The sequence below is a fragment of the Mytilus galloprovincialis genome, chromosome 1 (assembly GCF_965363235.1).
Source record: "Mytilus galloprovincialis chromosome 1, xbMytGall1.hap1.1, whole genome shotgun sequence".
Taxonomy (NCBI): domain Eukaryota; kingdom Metazoa; phylum Mollusca; class Bivalvia; order Mytilida; family Mytilidae; genus Mytilus; species Mytilus galloprovincialis.
The window spans coordinates 73,998,745-74,019,044 of NC_134838.1; the positions used below are offsets into that span (position 1 = coordinate 73,998,745).

Sequence of the window (20,300 nt, forward strand, 5' to 3'; positions counted from 1 at the left end):
ACAAGTGACAAAAAAAAAAACAAATACGAAAAATTACAGAAATGACATGCAGCGAATTGCTCACGACAATTTAAATCATTTAATGTTCTTTTCTAGCAACACAGTACATGATTTCAATCTTCTCAAAATGTACGTGGACAGTTCAACATGAAAACGTTATCTAACTGAATAAAGTATTAATGCCTGTTCCATGTTACTTTCAGTTAAGGTTGAAGATGTTCTTTATTTGGATAACAAGAATCTAAGTGTGTAAAAAATAATTCATAAAAGTTTGCTCACCCATGGAAGTTTGATTGCTTGTTTTTTGCCGGTGAACATTTCTATCTTTTGTGGATATAAATCTGCGTCTACAAAACAAAACCCAAGAGGCTGTCAGAGACAGCAAACTAGATTTTCCCGCAGAGTCAAACCCTGAACAGTTAAGCAAGTATAAACACAACATTTAAGCTAAAAACAGCCCTGAATTGAAATTGTTATAATCTTTTAAGAACCGTCACTCATTGTGTTTTAATATATTAAGGATCATAACTTCTGATCGGTAAAAGTGAAAATCGTAAATATCAAATTTGACCTCTATTTTATCAGCAGTAACAACATATTTAAATTTAGTAAGCATTTGTTGAAAGGTTCATGAGTAAATGCTTAGACACGACATTTTTTGCAATATTTCAAGAACGGTAACTCCTGAACTGTACAATTGATATTCGTCATTAAACTTGACCTCCATTTTATCATCAGTAACAACATTTTAAAATTTAAAAAAGTTTGATTGAATGGTTCATGAGTGAATGCAACGACATGACTAGAAACGCCATTTTTCAATCTTTCAAGAAACATTACTACCGAACAGGAAAAGTGAAAATCGGCAGTTTTGAACTTATCCTCCATTTGGTCATCAGTACCAATATATTTAAATTTGAAAAGCTTTGGTTGAGTGATTCATGACCAAATGGACGTTTTATTTCAATCTTTCAAGAACCGTCACTCCTGAACGGTACAAGTGAAAATCTTCATTATCCAATTGACCTCCAATTTGTCATCAGTAACAACATTTGAAAATTTGAAAAGCTTTGGACGAATGGTTCATGAGTAAATGCAACGACATAACTGGAAACCCCATTTTTTCAATCTTTCAAAAAATATTACTGCAGAACAGGAAAAGTAAAAATCGACATTATTGAACTTAACCACAACTTTGTCATCAGTCAGATTATATATAAATTTGAAAAGCTTTGGTTGAACGATTTATGAGTAAATTGACATTTTTCTCAATATTTCAAGAACCGTAACTTTTGAACAGTACAAGAAAATCATCATTATTCTACTTAACCTCCATTTTGTCATCAGTAACAACATTTCAAAATTGATATAGCTTTTGTTGAATGGTTTATTAGTAAATGTAACAACATGACTGAAAACGCCGTTTTTCAATCTTTTTTTATCATCCCAGGTTAAAAGGGGGTCCCTCTAACATGTATGTATGTGTCTGTTCCATGTCAGCCTGTAATTCAGTTGTCGTTGCATATTTGTTTTTTGTTCAATTTTTACATACATTAGGTCGCTAGTTTCTCTTTGAATTGTTTTACATGTGTTATTTTGGTCTCTTGTGGAGATTTGTCTCATTGGCAATCACACCACATCTTCTTTTTATATATATATATATATATATCTCATGCTTTTTTAATCTCCTGATGACTATTATATTTGTTGGATGATACAGTAACAAATGCACCGCATAGCGTTATAAAATATGAAATAAAAATATGCATATACTTTTTACGTTTCCATAATTGATTGTTGTTTTGTCAGTGGGTTACTTCGACAACTAGACACGCACCAGAAACTATCACAATGCTTAACACATTTTATACCTGATCATGAATAACATTCAAAGATACTGATAATTTCTAGTAAAAAAAGTTCCAATGAATGTAACTGTTTTTTTGTATGACTTCATCATTCTTCAACAATAGCAAAAACAGACCGTGCATAAAAAAAACCTCCGCCAGTCAATTTTTCTAATAAAACCAAAGCTAAAAATTTATCAAAACTGGATTGGACACTTATCATGCTTACCTCACTAAACCTCACTACTATAATAACAAAGTAACTGATAACTATTTCAAAATACGATGGTTTGAATTTTCTTCCTGGTTTTGAAAGAACGATTCTTTTTATAAACATGAACGCGGCTGTCAAAGAGAGCACCCCTTTTCCATAATAATCGTAAGTTTACGTTATGTTTACGCGCTACGTTTGTGAAGAACGATTCTTTTTATAGACATGAACGCGGCTGTCAAAGAGAGCACCCCTTTTTCATAATAATCGTAAGTTTACGTTTACGGTACGTTTGCGATCACCTTTGTGAAACACTCGTAGGCAAAATCTTACGCTTAACGTAAGTTTAATCGTAAACGTAAGTCGTACGATTCTTTGTGAAACGATTACTTCAAGAAATCTGACATACCAATAATTGGCATTTCTGTTGCGAAATTTTCAATTGACATTTATCCGTTTCACATCCGTTGATCATCCGTTTTTTTCGTTAAACATCCGTTGGTGAATGTGTCTACCGGACCTCTAAATGTCTAATGGCTGAATAACGGACGTAACGGATACAAAACGGTACGGACGAGTACCGTTTAAACCAACGCCTGTCTGATTTACAACGGACACTTCATCCGTTGAACGTCCGTTAAAAGTTTTGAACATGCTCAAAATTTTCCATCGGACAGAACGAACGTCGACGGATAAACGGACGCTGAACGCACATGAAACGGAAATGAACGGACGTCTAACGGATAAAAACGGAAATCTAACAGACATAAACGGATTGCAATAAAGGTATCCATTCGTCTTCTGTTTGCGCTTTTAAGGTGTGACCGGGCTTTAGGATTTAAAAAAATCTTATTTGTTTATTTATGTTAGCGACAAAACAGTAAACATAGACACAAACAAACTAGTATAAAGTAAAATAACGAAACTAATGAACTCAGAGTAAAATTCAAAACGGAAAGTCCATAATCAAATGGCAAAATCATATGATAAAACATATCAAACGAATGGACAACTAGTATATGATTAAATCAATAAAAATATGATACCTGCGATTGATCACTCCAAGCGATTAAATAGTCATTGTTACTTACTGAAAATGCTTTAATGAAAGATTTGAATATTACAACTTACTTGTAAACGATAAATACCACCACCAATATGATCACAACTAAAATTACCGCAGAAACACCTCCACCTATAGCAGCTGTGTTAGGCGGCTCTTCACTTCGAAATTCAGATCCATCTGAAATAATAAACAAATATTGCAATTGTTTCTTCAATAAAACATGACATATACTAGTAGACAAAATTTTGATAAAAGCAACATACCTTATATATATTAGACCGTTGTTTTTTTCCGTTTGAATGGTTTAACAAAAAAAAAAGTAATGTTGGGGCCTTTTATAGATTGCTATTCGGTGTGAGCCAAGGCTCCATGTTGAAGACCGTATATTTACCCCTAATGTTTTTTTTAAATTTTTACTTGGATGGAAGACTGTCTTACTGGCACTTATATCACACCTCCCTATATCTATACTATATGTAGAACTTTTTGTCATTACAAAACTTAAAAGCTAGAATAACAATACACTGAATGTCGGTCAAGATCTTCATCCTATCAAAATCAAATAGTTTCAATGGCTTCAATGTCAAATTAAAGCTTAAAAGATGATATGATAACAATAAAATCTTCAATATCTCCCCGTAACATTTTCAAATCTTGATGCAAATATGTAGAACAGAATTTCAAATCATGAAAAAATAGTGATGTTTAAACGTATCTGTTATGAACAATAACATTTATTTTTCAAACGTATCTGTTATGAACAATAGCATGTATTTTTCAAACGTATCTGTTATGAACAATGATATAATGTATGTTAATTGACAAATTTTATAATTCTTTTTATTTTATCAAAGTTTACTTATTGCAACTTCTTCTTTCGTATAATACGTAAGAAAACGTTCTCTTAGATCTCAGAAAAGAATTAACTAGAGTATTGGAGGTCTTTGACTCTATCCTAGTCTTGATCAAACCATTGTTTATAAATACAAAATAACTGTTTCATTAAGAAACTTATTATGCATTTAGGAGTTAAATCTGATTGACAATTCTGTGTACTAGTTACGTTTTTCATCTGGAGATATTTAACATACGAAAAGTATTTGGATGATTTTTAGCTACTACTTAATATAAATTTCACGTAGATGTGTTCCCTATTCATAACAAATGATATTGTGTGTACTCGATTATGCTTTCAACCAACCGTTGCAAGTAACCGTTGCAACGAACGGTTTGTGATTAAGATTTATTTCCCTTGCAATTACACAGGCCAAAAAAAGCTAAAAATAAAACTCATTCATATTTTTTTCTAATAATCGCCTCTTATATAGATATATCAGTATAGATTGAATAGGTTGGCCTTTTGTTGGGGTAGGCTTTCATAACTATGATAGAATAAGAGCTATTTTAACACACAAAAATGATCGCATATTGAATGCTATTGAAAAAAGGGCTATCAAGGTTGTGTAAACCCACCGTATGTCAACACCATCGTTAAATCAGTGTAGATAAAATGTGCGTACTGAACCTTCGAAAGGTTAAACTAGTTACTTTTATTAAAACAAATTAAAATTGAAGATAGAAATATTCAACTAAGTTGTAGTTGTAGTCTACAAATTAACCTTTAATAGCATGTTTTTTTAGCATATGCTGCAACAGTTATCAAAACACTTTTAACTACATTTATATGAGTATCAATTCTTCGCATTCTTTTTTTTTATTGAATTTTCTATTGTAAGTTATTTAAGAATTGAGGTTCATTGTCTCTAACTTGTATATATTGTCTGAACCCCAAAGGGGGGGGGGGGGACTGGGGAATAGAAATATGGTCACTTGTTCTTCTCCCGACCGGCAGTAAAAAGCTTGCCAAAGTGGGCGTCCGTTTGGGTGTGCGGTATGTATCAAGTATGCATCCACGTCCGTACAGAATGGGGCGTGAAATCCGATGCCTCGTGCTCTTGGTACGTTAAGAACCCTTGCAACAACTCTTTGAGAGTCCGCAGGTGACCTTTTGCAAGGTAAAATGCCTGTCCCTATCCAATTTACCCTCATTTTCCTGTGGCAGTTAAGATTTTCCCCAACATCATCCCAGATGGCCTCTATTATTACAAGACCTATCTATTGCATGTATTGTTAACTTGTTCTCGTCATGAATATGCATAAATATATTTACCACTGGACGTTAAGCAACCAACAATCAATTAATCAATATATTTAATTATTATTTTCTGCATTTTCAAAATAAATCGTATTACACGAATGCGACATTTTACCAATAAAAATGCAAGGAAAGTGTCAATTAAAAGATACGTTTATAAATATTCAAAGAATATTATGTCTAGTCTTATTTATTCTATGATGACTAATAATTAAGTCTAAAGATGCAAGATTTTGTTTATTATAAGTTTTTGAACTAGATGGTTATAACTGTGAGAACTCTAAGAGACATGTATGTACAAGTACCAGACCACGTACACTCTGTGTTTTAGTTAAGTGTATTTCTAAAGTCCTTTTCAAATGATTTCTATAGTTTGCTCTTATGTTGAACTGTAACACAACTGTCAACTTTACATATTTAACCCCGCCATATTATGTATGTATATGTTCCTATCCAAAGTCAGAGCCTGTAATTCAGGGCCGGGGTAGTCGTTTGTTGCTGTGTTACATATTTGTTTTTCGTTCATTTTTTTTACATAAATTAGGCCGTCAGTTTTCTTGTTTGAACTTTTTAAGAATTTGATATTGAGGAGATTTTTAAAGTGGACTATGCAGAATGGACTTTGCTCATTGTTGAAGGCCGTATTGTGATCTATTATTGTTGTTTAATTCTGTGTCATTTGGTCTCTTGTGGAGAACACATGTACTTGTCTCAGATTCCCCCTCCCCCTATTTACCTCAATATATTATAAGCTATATATCAGGGGGGAAATTGAGACAAGTGCCTGTGGTGGAGAGATGTCTCATTGGCCGTTATATCATTTCTTCATTTTTATATTGGTGTTTTTCATCAAAAATAGACTAGGGAAATATGTCTTATTTATCAATACGTTTTCAGTTACTTGTTTTAGAATGCATTTCAAGAAAAATGTCTCAAGTTGTTAATAAAAAAATATGAAAAGAGTCCCTTTTCTCACTCAATGCAAAATCTCAGGTTTCCAATCATAAAAAAAAAATCTTTTGAGGAAACAATCGAAATTTATTATATATTATTAATGTCTAATTTCATGCAAGTAGTAATTGTACAATGAAATTAACACAATTTTGACACGTTAACGAGTATAAATAAGAAACAAAATATTTTTCTTTTTATAAATACACGAAACAAATATTACGAATGTCATTTCAACTGATCGGAGCTTACGTTTTAATTTGCATAAGGACAGTCTATTTAAAGATGTGTGTGATTAGGATGATTGCCGTTATAATTATTACTGATTTCTAATCACCTATCAGTACCATCAAAGGAATTTACAAGAGAATAACTGGACACTTCATTGATGAGTTTATCCTAAAACACCTATCTATAGATGGAATGGTTTATTATGAGCGAGACGGTTCACCTCCGCCCAGTTAAGTGAAATAAATTGAGTAATACAATACCAGTACCAATAACGAACTCAAATCTATATTTAGAATATCAAGGTCATGTCAAATCAGTTCGTTTCAGGTCTGTTTGATTCATGCTCTTATGCACAACTAAATCATTTCATAAGGAATCATAAACAAAGTGTTCTAGAAACGTTCAAATCATTATCAAATAAAACGTTAAGCTAGTTTTTTGCTGATATGCATTTCAAATCTTTTGATTTTATTATGATGAATGAAATGATCTCATTCATTAAATGATTTCTCCAAAACAGCACCAACGGTTGTGTTACGTACCAACCGTACCTGATACGTAGCAAATAACCTCTAATAAGACGGCATATAAACTCCATTTCTTTACATTTTTGTCACGATTTGACATTTTTGTATGTATTTTTGATCAATTCAAATAATAACCCACCGTCCAGTCAATTCCATAGGATCATATGATGTAAATATATATTTCTATTTCTCATCGACAGAATACTGACGATATATCCACTTAATGTCGCACACAAAGGAGAAAGACACCAAAAGAACAAAGTTTTTTCGTCCGAAATGTGTTTTCGACAAGGTTATGCAATCTTCAGGAACTTGGATGATACAACATTCAAAAGCCGGGCATGTATCAACATTTAAAAGTTTATGAACAAAAAACCAGAATTATATGTATGGCTATACTGTTGATCACTTTATTCTTCTTGTTAAATATATCATGTTCATTTATATTGTTATATCAATAATATAATTATTAGATTAGAACATCAAGAAACATATATGTCTTGTTAAAATGTCATTAAATTGAAATATTTTTCTTACCTTCACATATTCCAGTAAATATGTTGCAAGTTCCAGTCAAACAATTACACTTTCCTGTGCAGTTCTTTCCGAAATATCCATCGTCACAGGCTAGTAAAATAATGAAATAAACATTTTAAGATGCCAATAAAGAAACGGATATTCTTGATTATCAACAAAAGATTAAAAAGAAAGTATAAACAAACGAATGCCTGTCTGACACGTGATATCAAATTATTCTTACCTAGTTTACGTAGTTTTTAATTGAAAAACTGTAGTTTTAACAGTTAAAAAACAGGGGATATATTAAGAAAACAGGTATGTTTTTCAATTATTTGTCATGATTCTACTTTCTGCATTCTAAATATGTATAACAGGCATTTTATTGTAGTTTTCCATTAAATTAATCTTAATAATACTCTTCAACAGCAAGTATGCAAAAAATAGTTTCTTAGAATCATAAAATCCTTCCACATTTAAATAACTGGTCACTTAATACAATTGAAAATGTTATAGTTTTTTGCAATTTTTCAAAAGTACATACATATATTACACAGAACACCGACAATCATCATCAGTAAAATTTGTGCTACGAAGTCCTTCCCAATTACACTACGGTATCGATTGATAGGTACTTAGAAACTATGAAACTAAAGGAGAAAGAGCTTATCTTAAATTCTAACATTCATAAAATATCGTTGGGAATGTGTACTGGTCGATGACCAGTTACTGTCAGTTGCAAGTTTCAGTCAAATTAAATAAAACAAATACGAATTATGGATCTGACGTAATATATTTAGATTTGTTAATCTCAGGTGCATGATATAAGGACAAAAACAACACACATATATCTGCAAGTGCAAAAAGATAAATTAATTAATTATTGTTTTTCAAAGTGTATCGGAAATCTTTGATGTATATAGTCAATATATACTACGTTGTAATAACATAATATCATTCGTCATATTGCACATAGTGAGTACAAACTAAGAGATGTTGCAATCGAGTAAAAGAGGACAAGAATGTGGGTACGATAGTTAAATCATAGCCACGGAACTACATTGATAAGCCGAGGAAACGATGGTGAGTTAACTCAAATGAAATTATAATAAGAAAGTATTATATGCAATATTTTACGTACTTTTGTTGCAGTATTTGTCGTAAAGATAACCAGGTTCACATCCAGTTGTATTTATACATAATCCTTCAATGGAATCACACATAGAAGATATGCATCCACCACATTTATTGTTACAATTTTGACCAAACGTACCACTCTTACATTCTGAAATTTAGCGTCGAAAAAAACAATGTTTCATTATAATATTATTCTGTTATTAACATTGATTGTTTCGTAGGATACATGTAATTTAAAAATCTAAAATTTTCTAATCTTAACTGCTCTTTTCTCAAAACTTCAAATAAATATCCAACCGACCGAAGTCGTGGTTTCTATAAAACAATGTTTTATAAAGTGTATGATATTAAAACTTTTTAAATTCTTGGGAAGTTATAACAATCGAAGTAAGGCTCAGCATGAATTGAGTTTACCTATCACAGCAATGAAGAATTCAAGCATTGTCCAGTGTTTGGTTTGTTAATGAATACATTCTTAAACATATAAATCCTAGGTGAAAATGATTTTTGAGAAGGCTCTTAGTTTTATTATTGTTGAATATGTCAGAGCTAAAAAGAAAGATCATAGTGATATTTCACTATTTAATCGACTGAAATGTCTTTTAATTGGTGTAGGTATTGCCAATGGAAATGCAATGTTCAAAACTTTAACTGCAATGCCATTCCGCGATATAATCAAGACTCATTTTGCGTATCAGAAACCGTACAAAATGCACTGATGTGGAAGTGTAAATTACAAATTATAATACAAAATTAAAATACATGCTATGAGTGTCGCGAGAGAACGTTCCAAGAGGATTAAATGAATAATATTTAAACAACGATAAATCATTGTACGACCTAAAACCATACCGCATTGTCAACTATATTAGGCCTTAATATAGCCAAATAGGGAATACTAAAAAAAAAACACAACAATGGCCGGATCTATGACAAAACATTCAACAAAACATGTACGACCAAGAAGACCGAAAGCAAACGACAACTTAAAAAAACCAGGCAAACGACTTGGAACAGGTACATATTGAATGTGGTTTGATGGAAGATGTGTGTGTATGTGTGCCCAGCCCTTATCTAACATAGGACAGTATTGTAACAGCATAATACATGAAGTACAAACACAAACTAATAAAATTAGTTGGAAATGACATGAAAGTTCAGATCAGCACACAGCATGCCAAACAAAAGAACTTACATAGAGAAAATAAAAAAATATATCAAGTAATGATCTAGGCAAGCAAATACTCGCTAGAGGCATTATGATTTGTTTCCATTCTTTTCTGTTCTAAATGATCCTCGGCTTTTACCGGGGTAACATTATGTTTCAAATCTATAAGTTTATATTGTATACATAAATTACTCGTCATCAAAAAATTTCAGAGAAGTTAAGGTTGATGGAAACTTAACTCTCACTTTGAAAGGGTGTATCGCCAAGCATTGCAAAATTTTGATTTTTTAAGAAGATATATATGGAGTGAAGATTGTTTATATGACTGATGTGAAGGGTGGAGTTGTTTTTAAAGTGCCATATTATTATTCAGACGGATAACATTAATTAGCTGATATGTTCTAAAATACTCGATTGGAACCTTCATTAAAACATGATAAAAAGTCATATCTTTGTTTCAAAATCTTTATGCAACAACAAGGTTTCAGCGTTTTCATGTAAATCCTGAAACGCATGATTCAAAGCAGTCGAATAAGTCAATTCTATACTTTTGAATTTAAAATAACAAAAACAATGTTACTTGTATACAAAAATAGAAATTTCTGAACTGCGTTGTCCAAATGTTGATAAAAATTGGTATTGCGTTTAACAAAATGTTTATTTATGACCGATGTCGCCTTACTTTTACACTTTCGAAAGAGTTTTTTTATCATAAATATTTTGTAAATCTGAGTGTGTTTTTCATGTTGGATGTTTCTTACCTTGGTTACATGATTGACCATAGAATCCCGCCTTACAGCCTCCAGGTGGACATATTCCATCTGCCTTGCTGCAAGGTGCAGTAAGACAGTAACATTTATTTGCACAACCAATTCCGAAATCTCCATCGTCGCAGGCTTGGGTAAAATAAAGCGTAGTTTTCAATTAAAAATCAAAAAAAATATTCTTATATAATGACTTTCTATTTGTACACCAAAATCCTATTACTAGTTTTAATCGACTGACTGTAGCAAAGACCAACAGAGACTGTCTCTTGTTGTGATGGTTTACCACGTTTGATAGTTTAACCGAGTGATCTTTGCATTACTGGTTTAGACATACCCTGTACCACTGACTTCAAAACCTATTGATAGCAGCTTGTTGTTTGTCACACCCGTATCGATTGCAGATTATATTTACGGTTCTTTTTTCAGTTTTATTCATCTTTGAATTAAATCAGAATCCGTTCTCATTCCAATGTCTACGCTTATTCAGAAAAGAGAAAAATGCCTATATTCATGGATAACTACAACAAAATCATTAGGAGTTTAAAGTTAATTATAAGCATATCGCACACCTGTATTTCAATGTTTACATATACCACATGTACGATGTCTTCGATTTTCGATAAGAATTTATTTGTTAAAAATTGTCACACAGTTTTGATATACTTAACTCTACTTACATATGTCGCATTTTACGGTGTGTTCATAACCAGGATTACAGCTAGTGGTGTTATCACACAACCCACGAACATGATCACACATACTTGATACACATCCCTCACAAAATCCAGAACAGTTTCTTCCAAACTGACCATCAGGACACACTGAAAATATGTATACAAATTTTTACATCAAAATATATTCATAGATATGTAACAGGACACTATATTCTGTTAGACGACAAATTAATTTATTTGTACTTTTCATATATATTTTTGCAGTCGAGATTCTAATTTTCTAATCATAACCATTTGATTTAATTTCGTAATACTAGTATACATTTTTTTCAGATGGAAGAAAATGAAATCGCTTATACAACTGACACAGTTATTAACTACACATGTGAAGGAGGTAAGAGAATTAACCATTTGATTCAAAGTAGAAATGAACAATGTGTGTAGTTCTAACGATAAATGCACAAATTCAAGTTTACGCCAGTCTTAATATGTTACTCCTTAATCTCAATTAATAACTTCTATTTGTAATAAACAAAAATTTAATCGTGTATATTGTTTCTTGGAAAATAAGAAACATACTTTGTGAACAATTGAATCCCTGCCATCCATCTTGGCAGCCACCAATGCATTCACCTGTTACGTGATTGCATGGAGAATTCCAACAGTTTACTGAACACGATTCACGACAGTCTTTGCCGTAAGAACCATCATTGCATTCTGTAAGATACAATTTACTACATAGAAATGCATATGATACACTTAAGAAATAAAGATTTGAACACATTAACTTCATGTATATTAACAGCTTGATAAAATGTGAATTTCGTCTAAAGAAACTGATAATCAATAGCTGATTAACAATACAAAGACAACTAAGGATTAAGCAATGTAGACTTACACGAAACTGGAAGTAAACTTAGGTACTCCGCAAGTGTAAGAGATTCCAACTGTACTGAAATTGCATTTTATAACATTTTTGATTCGAGCGTCAATGACAAGTCTTTTGTAGACGAAACGTGCGTCTGGCGTAAATATTAAATTTTATTCCTAGTATCTATGATGAGTTTCTTATCAGATGAGAGTTTGTGCAGCACGATGAAATCGTCACTGACAACGAAGATAATGAAAGCAATACAGAGTTGTTTTTGTTATGTGAGGTTGTAACGTATGGAAGTTGACTTTAGTGTAATAAAATGCTACACTATAATCTTTATGTTCCATTGGTCGAAACTGCTGGTAGACAAGCCCATTTGTCAATTTTTCGGTACTCAATAATGTTACTCTCCGAATCATATGATTTATATCTCTTGAAAAATTAGAATACATGGAAATGTTGGTTTACATCAAACCAAAATACAAATCAACTGAATAAAAAAATTAATAAAAAAAAGTGAATAGGTAATATTCCAAAATGTACAGCGTAAACCAGTACCGAGTTTAAAAACAATAATTTAAAAACCATTGTAAAGATTTGGTTACAGTCCCCGTAACCGTTTGAGTTAGAAATTTGACTATCATCAAGTGGACATTTGAATTCTAATGTTAATATGATCCTCTCCGGTATTTTTTATTATGTTGATAATCGTCAGTATTGTGTGTTTTAATTTTTAGGAAGATATTTAAGATTTGTTATTTTAATATTTTTTTATTTGCTTGTCTCTGTGAAAGATTGATTTAAAATTCATTTGTGTTGCTTCACACCATAGTTAGGTTAAAACTCGATATAACTGATTTAACGCTAAAAATGTAAAAAAAAACCAATTTATGTATTACCGTGTTCACAGTTAACACCAGTCCATCCATTCATACATCCAAACTTACAAATCCCGCTTTTAAGGTCACATGGTCCTTCACAGTTTGGTGGGCACGTTGTGTTACAGAATGGACCATAGTGTGAAGGAGGACAACCTATAACAAAAATATTGTCGAAATAATTATGTAACCAAATAATGGTATACATGTATTACACCATACTAGATTATGTCTAAGATTTATTTGATCAACTACTAATTCCGTATAAAAAAAATTGACCTCCGTAATAGTTTTCAATAACATGAATAACATTCAAACCTAACAGAGCTAGATGATATTGGAGCTAATAATCATGATCAATAATAAAATGCAATGTTCGTTTTCATTGTCATTTTGTGTTGATAATATGCTTCTTTGGGTTTAATATGACACACATAAAGTAGTTTTTTGCAATCTAACCAAAACGTTTGCTGATTTGTCCCCATTTGTCACACGGTTCACTGTGTATGCACATCTATACAGATGTTTTAACTAGTGTTATAAATTTGAAAAATTTGTTTTTGTCACTAACCAATGATCCCAAGTTCACATATTTCAAGGTCGGTAACTGGGATCTGAACTGGAGGTACGTAAGTGAGGATTCTAAAAACAGCATGAACTTTGATATCAGTAGACAAAACTGTCCCATTGTATAACACAATTCCACTTTTCCAGGTATCACTATTATTTGATGCGTAAACAGTATGATGACCGTCCTTCCTTGTATCATCTAACAAAAATATAATAAATGTTTCATTTCGGATTATATATATATTTGAGACGCTAAAGTGCAATGGTTTGATACGCTAAAATGCGATGATCTGTGCTAAAGGAGTAGGTCCAGTAAGACCCTTTACAAAATTGTTAAAATGTATACTTTTAGTTATTTATTGGACAGTAGAATGCTTCTGCTACATAAATATGGGCTGTTTTTGACAATACGATGTACATATATCGAGTACTAGCACCATTAAGTCATGCTAAATTACTGAAATCTTCACAATTCTAGCATTTTGGTTAAAATTTAGACGGTTTCCATGTAAAACGAAAGTGGCCGCATTCGTGTTCATCCAAAATATTTAAATGTAAGTTGTATTTGATGATAATACATAACATATATAAAGGTTGAGGATGAACACGGATGCGGCCACTTTCATTTTTGACAAAAACCATCTGAAAAGGGACATTTTTCGGCATATTTGGTAGATGTTTTATATTTGAGGTTGAATCGGAGCGTTTTTAATGACAAAATTAGTTAAAATCTTTCACATAAATTAATTGAATCAAATAAAATAGACACTTAAGTGTTTAAAAAGTGGTCAACATCTTTCGTCAGATGAACCTGAAATTTGAGGCCAAAATCGGTCCTTACTGGACCTACTCCTTTTAGAACACACTAAACACACGATGACACGATACGCAAAAGTGTGGTTGCCCGCGAAAGTGCTTTTGTTCGCAAAAGTATGGACGTTTGCATTATGGCGCTACAAGCCATTTGTACAAACACACATTGACATGCCGATAAACGAGTTGTGCAGATGAATTTTTTATAATTGACAAGAAAAGAAAAACAAATGATCTAAATCTGGAACATTTTTGGTCTGAGCCAGAAGAGTTTGTATGCGCATTAGTTTTTTCTCATAATATCATATACAGTAGGTTAAAGAAATGCAAACCGTTGATCCTGCTGTGTCGGTGGGGGCACTCGAGTGTCTGTCAGGATAATGGATAAAAAAGTTCTCGTAAATATAGAAACTGATGGTAGTATGGAGAAGGTGTATACCGTAAAAGAGAGCAAAAACGACAAAATACACCAAGTGTATTTGATTCGTCCAAATGTGATTCAGAAACTGCGTAATCCCGTGTTATTTACTTGCGTGTAAAAAAAGCCAATCCTACTTTGTAACTTTCTAATTGTATTATTTTCTAAAACATTGCTTAACAAAATGGTTCTTCGTGTCTGTGAAAGAGAGGTCTAATATCCTAATATGATTGCCAATAAGTTCCATCCAAGGCTAAATGTCATATCATTAATGTAATTTAAGATTATCATATTATGTTACCGTGTTGCTAACCATTAAAATAGTATTTAATAACGACCAGAGTTTATAAAAACAACGAGAGTAAAATAATTCAACCGCGAAAAATAACGGACTGATGTATTAAAAACAATAGAAAGAAACAAAAACAATTCAAACAGGAAAAATAACGGACTGATTTATATGAAAAATAAAAAAACAAAACAAAAAACGAATAGAAAGATGTGGTATAAACAAAAAAAAACTATCCAGCAAAGACCAAATATCGTGTATGTATAACATTATGACCTTCAACGTGAAGCCATGGTAAACTTCGCATAACAAGCGTTATATGACCAAACAATTACTAGTGTAGAAAATTTAAAATGAGAGAGACAACGTCATGATTTATAAACAATACAATAGACGAAAAACTAATATGAACACAACAAAAACAAAAAAATCCGTTCACACTAGGTTTTAGATCGATTTAAAATAGATGTTTCACCGCAGTATTACATCATGTTCTAACTTCATTGCTATATTGTTTTTCAAAATTAATGAAACTGCTATAACACCAGTATCAAAATTTAACTTGCGATTTTAGGGAAACAATAACTTCGTACGATTGTTTTTTTAGTGTTTGTCTTAATTCCATTCCCGTTACACCATCGCATTTTTAGCGTGTTAAACTAACGCACTTTAGCGTGTCATGTACCATCGAACTTTAGCATTTCATACACATACCACTTTGGCGTGTTACTTAAAAAACGAACAACCATCGATCACACTTAAGTTCTACATTGATGTTTTAAATCCTAAAGAGTACAATTCTGGTTATCAATAAAAACGGAATGCTGGTTTATAAGTTTATTGCTACTCTGATTGTCAGGATGATATTGTGAGTATATAGAGCAAATGTAGACTTAACAAACCAAAGCAATATACCGACCATATTGTATAGAACAATTCATCAATAAATGCCTATACAATATTTTTTAAATGAAATTCTTTACATAATTGAGAGGGTATTTTTTTTTCAACCAGAAATATATTTATACGTATAAAAAGTGAAGGACAAGAATAATAATAAAATAAACAAATATAGGTTTGCTGTAAAAAAAGAAAAATTACCCATACATATTCCTTATGATTTAATCGAAAATGTAGCGAAGGTTTCAATGCAACAATGAACCCACATTGACAAGTGTAAACAGATATTTGTTAAACACGACTTTGAAATGAACATGACATCAATGACTGAGAGAATAATTTTAGATGAAGCTTGAATTTGTATATACTGTTGAATTTTCTCACAAAAAAAAACATTGTGAGCTTAATAGCATAATGTTCGCTCTTTGACCATTGTATTTTTAATAACATACCACCTAACAGGATAAACAGTCCTGTTACAATGCTTATCTCTTGAAGGTCAACCTGAAATGTTATACTAGAACCCTTTGTTTTAGAACATGTTGTTATATCTCCATCATTAGCTTGACTAGCTGGTTGACTTCCACTTGGATCCTGCGAGACTACACCTTCGGATGCTATGTTATCTGTGATGAAAAGATGCACTTTAAAATCAGATTCACTTTATATTTATATGAAATTAGATGGAGATGTTGCAAATAGAATTGTCAAATAAGATGGTACATATGAATAGATTAGTTTTTGATATAAGCATACATGTTTATGTTTACAACTACTGATTTTTGAAAAGCTTAAAAACATCTAAACTCAATCTACAAATGTAGTTTTTTTTTTAAATCCAAAACCGTATTTTTGGTTCTCATGCCAAGAGTTTCCGCAAAAAAGCTTGCACCTGTTTCTTAAAAATGTGAGTAGTAAAATACAGAGACATTTGCAGAGTCTGAGGCAGACTTAGGGGAAGGGAAGTGTGTCCGGGTTAAGCCTTATTCATTTACATATATGATAAATGCATAATATAATGTGTATAAGCATCAATCAAAACGTTGGCTAACTATGTGCACCACTTATTAAAATCCTTGGACCGCACCTAATAGTCTAATTTCAAATACCAAAACGAAGAGACACAATCATTACAAATAAAACCGAAACAGACAAACGTCTTAAACAGAAAACTGAGTAAAAACACCTGAAATCCTTATTAATCAACTTAGTTTTCGATAATAAAAAAAATCCTTACTTTCTATATTATTAGAGAACAGTAAAAACGTAGTATTTGGAACATACTATTGTACCATTGATCACAGGGTGTAAACTCCGTTTGAGTCGAAGCATCACAAAAGTTATTTAAAGATAAAAAAAAAAAGGTGCTCGATCGTTCGAAGAAGAAAAGTTGTTTTAATTCGGAATTTGATGAGTCATTAAAATGAGAGGGTTAGCGCTATAGAACCAGGTTTAATCCACCATTTTCTACATTTGAAAATGCCTGTACTAAGTCAGGAATATATAGTTATTAAAGGTACCAGGAATATGACAGTTCTTGTCCATTCGTTTTTGATACGTTTTTTATTTGATTTTGCCATGTAATTTTGGACTTTCCGAATTGATTTTCCTCTAAGTTCAGTATTTTTGTGATTTTATTTTTTATTGCTAAATATACGCAGTTACTTACACTGGTTACAATAGATTCCGGTCCGTTTTATTTTACAACCGTCGGTACAAACTGCAGTATCTTTATCGCAAATATCATTTAAACAGTTTTCAGGGTTACATCCCCACACACAAGAACCATTTTCAGGATAACAATTTTGCTCTATACATTTGTCGGCACACACATTTTCGCAGTTACTTCCCCAATGACGCTTTTGACATCCTAAAAATAAGTATAATTTCAATAACAATTGATGTATTATAACTAGAATGTAGTTGAAGGATACTAAAAATAATGTTGTTTATTACTTTTTTTTTAAAATAATGAATCATTCATTTGAAATGTTTTAGATGGTTCGCTACTCAGTTTAAAAATATCAAGCTTTTCATAATACTAGAATATATTGATAGGGGATCAATAGAGGAATCAAAAGAGCAAAAATAAAATATAGGCTAATGAGCTTGTTTTCGAGATGTAAGCCATTAAAATTTTGGCGGGAGAATGTTCTCTCTTGGTTTGTCATAGCTTTATCATTGACAAGTTTAAGTTCTCAAAAACTGTTAAAAGATAACAACGATTTTATAAGACTTTAAGAATTTTACAGATGGCTTATAACGATACATGTTAAAAATAAAGATTTATAAAAAGGAAAAACAGGGGGGGGGGGCATTTTTTTTAAGGCATTCAAATAGATAAAACCAGAGGATTCCGAAAGTCTGACAAACATTCCAAAACATGACAATCAAACTATAACTTCTGTTTAATAATCAACATTCTAAAAACAACTTTTTTTTTATTGTTTACTTTAAATTTTAAAAGTTGCCCCGCACCTACTGTACAGATCAAAGGAAACATGTAAATTTGGAACTGTCTAACATACTCTGAAGAGCTCAAACCACACAAAAAAGAGGATGATAATAATAGTTATGAAAAGTTCAACTAAGTACAATATTTTAATTCGGAAGATGCAATATAAATATAATTAAGCTTACCATTTATGGCAACATAACATAACTCAACAACAGGTCCATCGTATCGCGGTGGCGTGATTTCCTGAGATCCTGTATCATCGTAATAGATTATATATTTTCCCAGTTCATAACAAGGAATTGTCATTGTAATGTTTGGAAGATCTGGACCATCTTCATAACAGAGATAACCTTCAGGTGGAATAGTTGATGTGTTGGTTACATATAACTTAAATCCATCCATACGACGAGCCACTGTAATAATAATGAAACCAGTATAAAAAAGTTCGAACGTAACGAACCAATGAGTACGCAAGACTGTCAATATGAGAACAAAGGAAAAAAAGAGGGTTTCAGAAGCATATTGTTACGATGTGTATATTCATTTTGATTATTCTTGGGGGAACTTTATTGATACCTATAACAGTCTATTATTTACCAGCTTACTACAATATGTACAGAAATACTCATGCTCTATAAATAGAATATTTCGGCAACTGGTCATTATAAACAGAGAAACTGCTACAGTAAATAAACTCATCATATATATATATACCAATATTAAATTTTGTGATACCACGCCAGACGCAGGTTTCGTCTACAAAAGATTCATCAGTGACGCTCGAATCCAAAAAAAGTTAAAAAGACCAAAATTAGTACGAAGGTGAAGAGGATTGAGAACAAAAGTTCTTAAAAGTGTTTCGAAATACACCTTAGGTAATCTATTCCTGAGGTTAAAAAACCTTAGCTAGTATTTCAAAAATTTTAAAGCTTGTAAACAGTCGTCATTGCGAAATCGTAGTCATCATTACAAAATCACACCTGTGCATTACGAAATCACAGCCATTGATTATGAACAGACGAAACAAGACATCGATTAAATCTAAATGTCATTTATTTCTTCAAATAAATGAAAACTTTTTAAAAATACTGTTTTTTACTTAATATCATTAAAAAAGTATAATTATGGGGTTCAGTGTTTTGTTCCGTCTTGAAACAGAAATATGTCACAGTCTTTTCCAGTACGATTTTCGATTATTATCACTCAAGTCTGTATCATTTCCGTTAATCAATTAGCAGGCATTGCCTTGTCGCCATACCAACTATTTTTGGTAGTTATTTATTCCTATTATATATAATTGCTACTGGGCCAATATGAAAAGGCCATACATTAAAACTGTGTAACGTTAAATTTGCATTATAATTGCAATCGTTTGGCTATAGAAATAGTAAACTTTATCGAACCCTAACACAATTACGACAGGGTGTCTCCTCGAACATTAAGACCGAAGACGTGAAATTCCCATCAGAACCTTTTTCAACTAGATATCATTGAGATGGGAGCCATCTCTGTGGGCCCCGCTGTCAATAACGTGGGGTAAATAAGTTGTATGGATAATCTGATATGAAGCATTATTTGAAGTTATTACATAGTCTCATGTGTGATTTTGATCTAAGATTTTAAGTTAAAACTGATAAATATTCTCATCTTACTTTCATAGTATAATAGTGATATGACTGCATCATGTGAACTCATTGTTTACTACTCTAAGGTGACTTCTGGATATATGGATTGATGTTTGAACAATATGTTTAAAGGTGCTGCCCAATTGATATTTGTCACATATTTTTAGAATTATGCCTTCAATATATTATGACCCACCAAGTATAAAGTATGAAATATTAATGGTT

General features: G+C 31.8%; 1 protein-coding gene across 1 annotated transcript in view; it reads right to left on the minus strand.

Moving 5' to 3' along the window:
* Positions 1-20,300, minus strand: part of LOC143083500 (uncharacterized) — a 119,571-nt gene that overhangs the window by 23,044 nt on the left and 76,227 nt on the right. The window contains exons 4-15 of the mRNA XM_076259760.1: positions 18,633-18,863; positions 17,662-17,862; positions 16,445-16,618; positions 13,574-13,771; positions 13,024-13,158; positions 11,830-11,967; positions 11,254-11,397; positions 10,571-10,705; positions 8,646-8,789; positions 7,526-7,615; positions 3,190-3,301; positions 280-347 (exon numbers count right to left, since the gene is read on the minus strand). Coding sequence (XP_076115875.1) covers positions 280-347; positions 3,190-3,301; positions 7,526-7,615; positions 8,646-8,789; positions 10,571-10,705; positions 11,254-11,397; positions 11,830-11,967; positions 13,024-13,158; positions 13,574-13,771; positions 16,445-16,618; positions 17,662-17,862; positions 18,633-18,863 — 1,770 coding nt within the window. The remainder of the gene's footprint in view (positions 1-279; positions 348-3,189; positions 3,302-7,525; positions 7,616-8,645; positions 8,790-10,570; positions 10,706-11,253; positions 11,398-11,829; positions 11,968-13,023; positions 13,159-13,573; positions 13,772-16,444; positions 16,619-17,661; positions 17,863-18,632; positions 18,864-20,300) is intronic.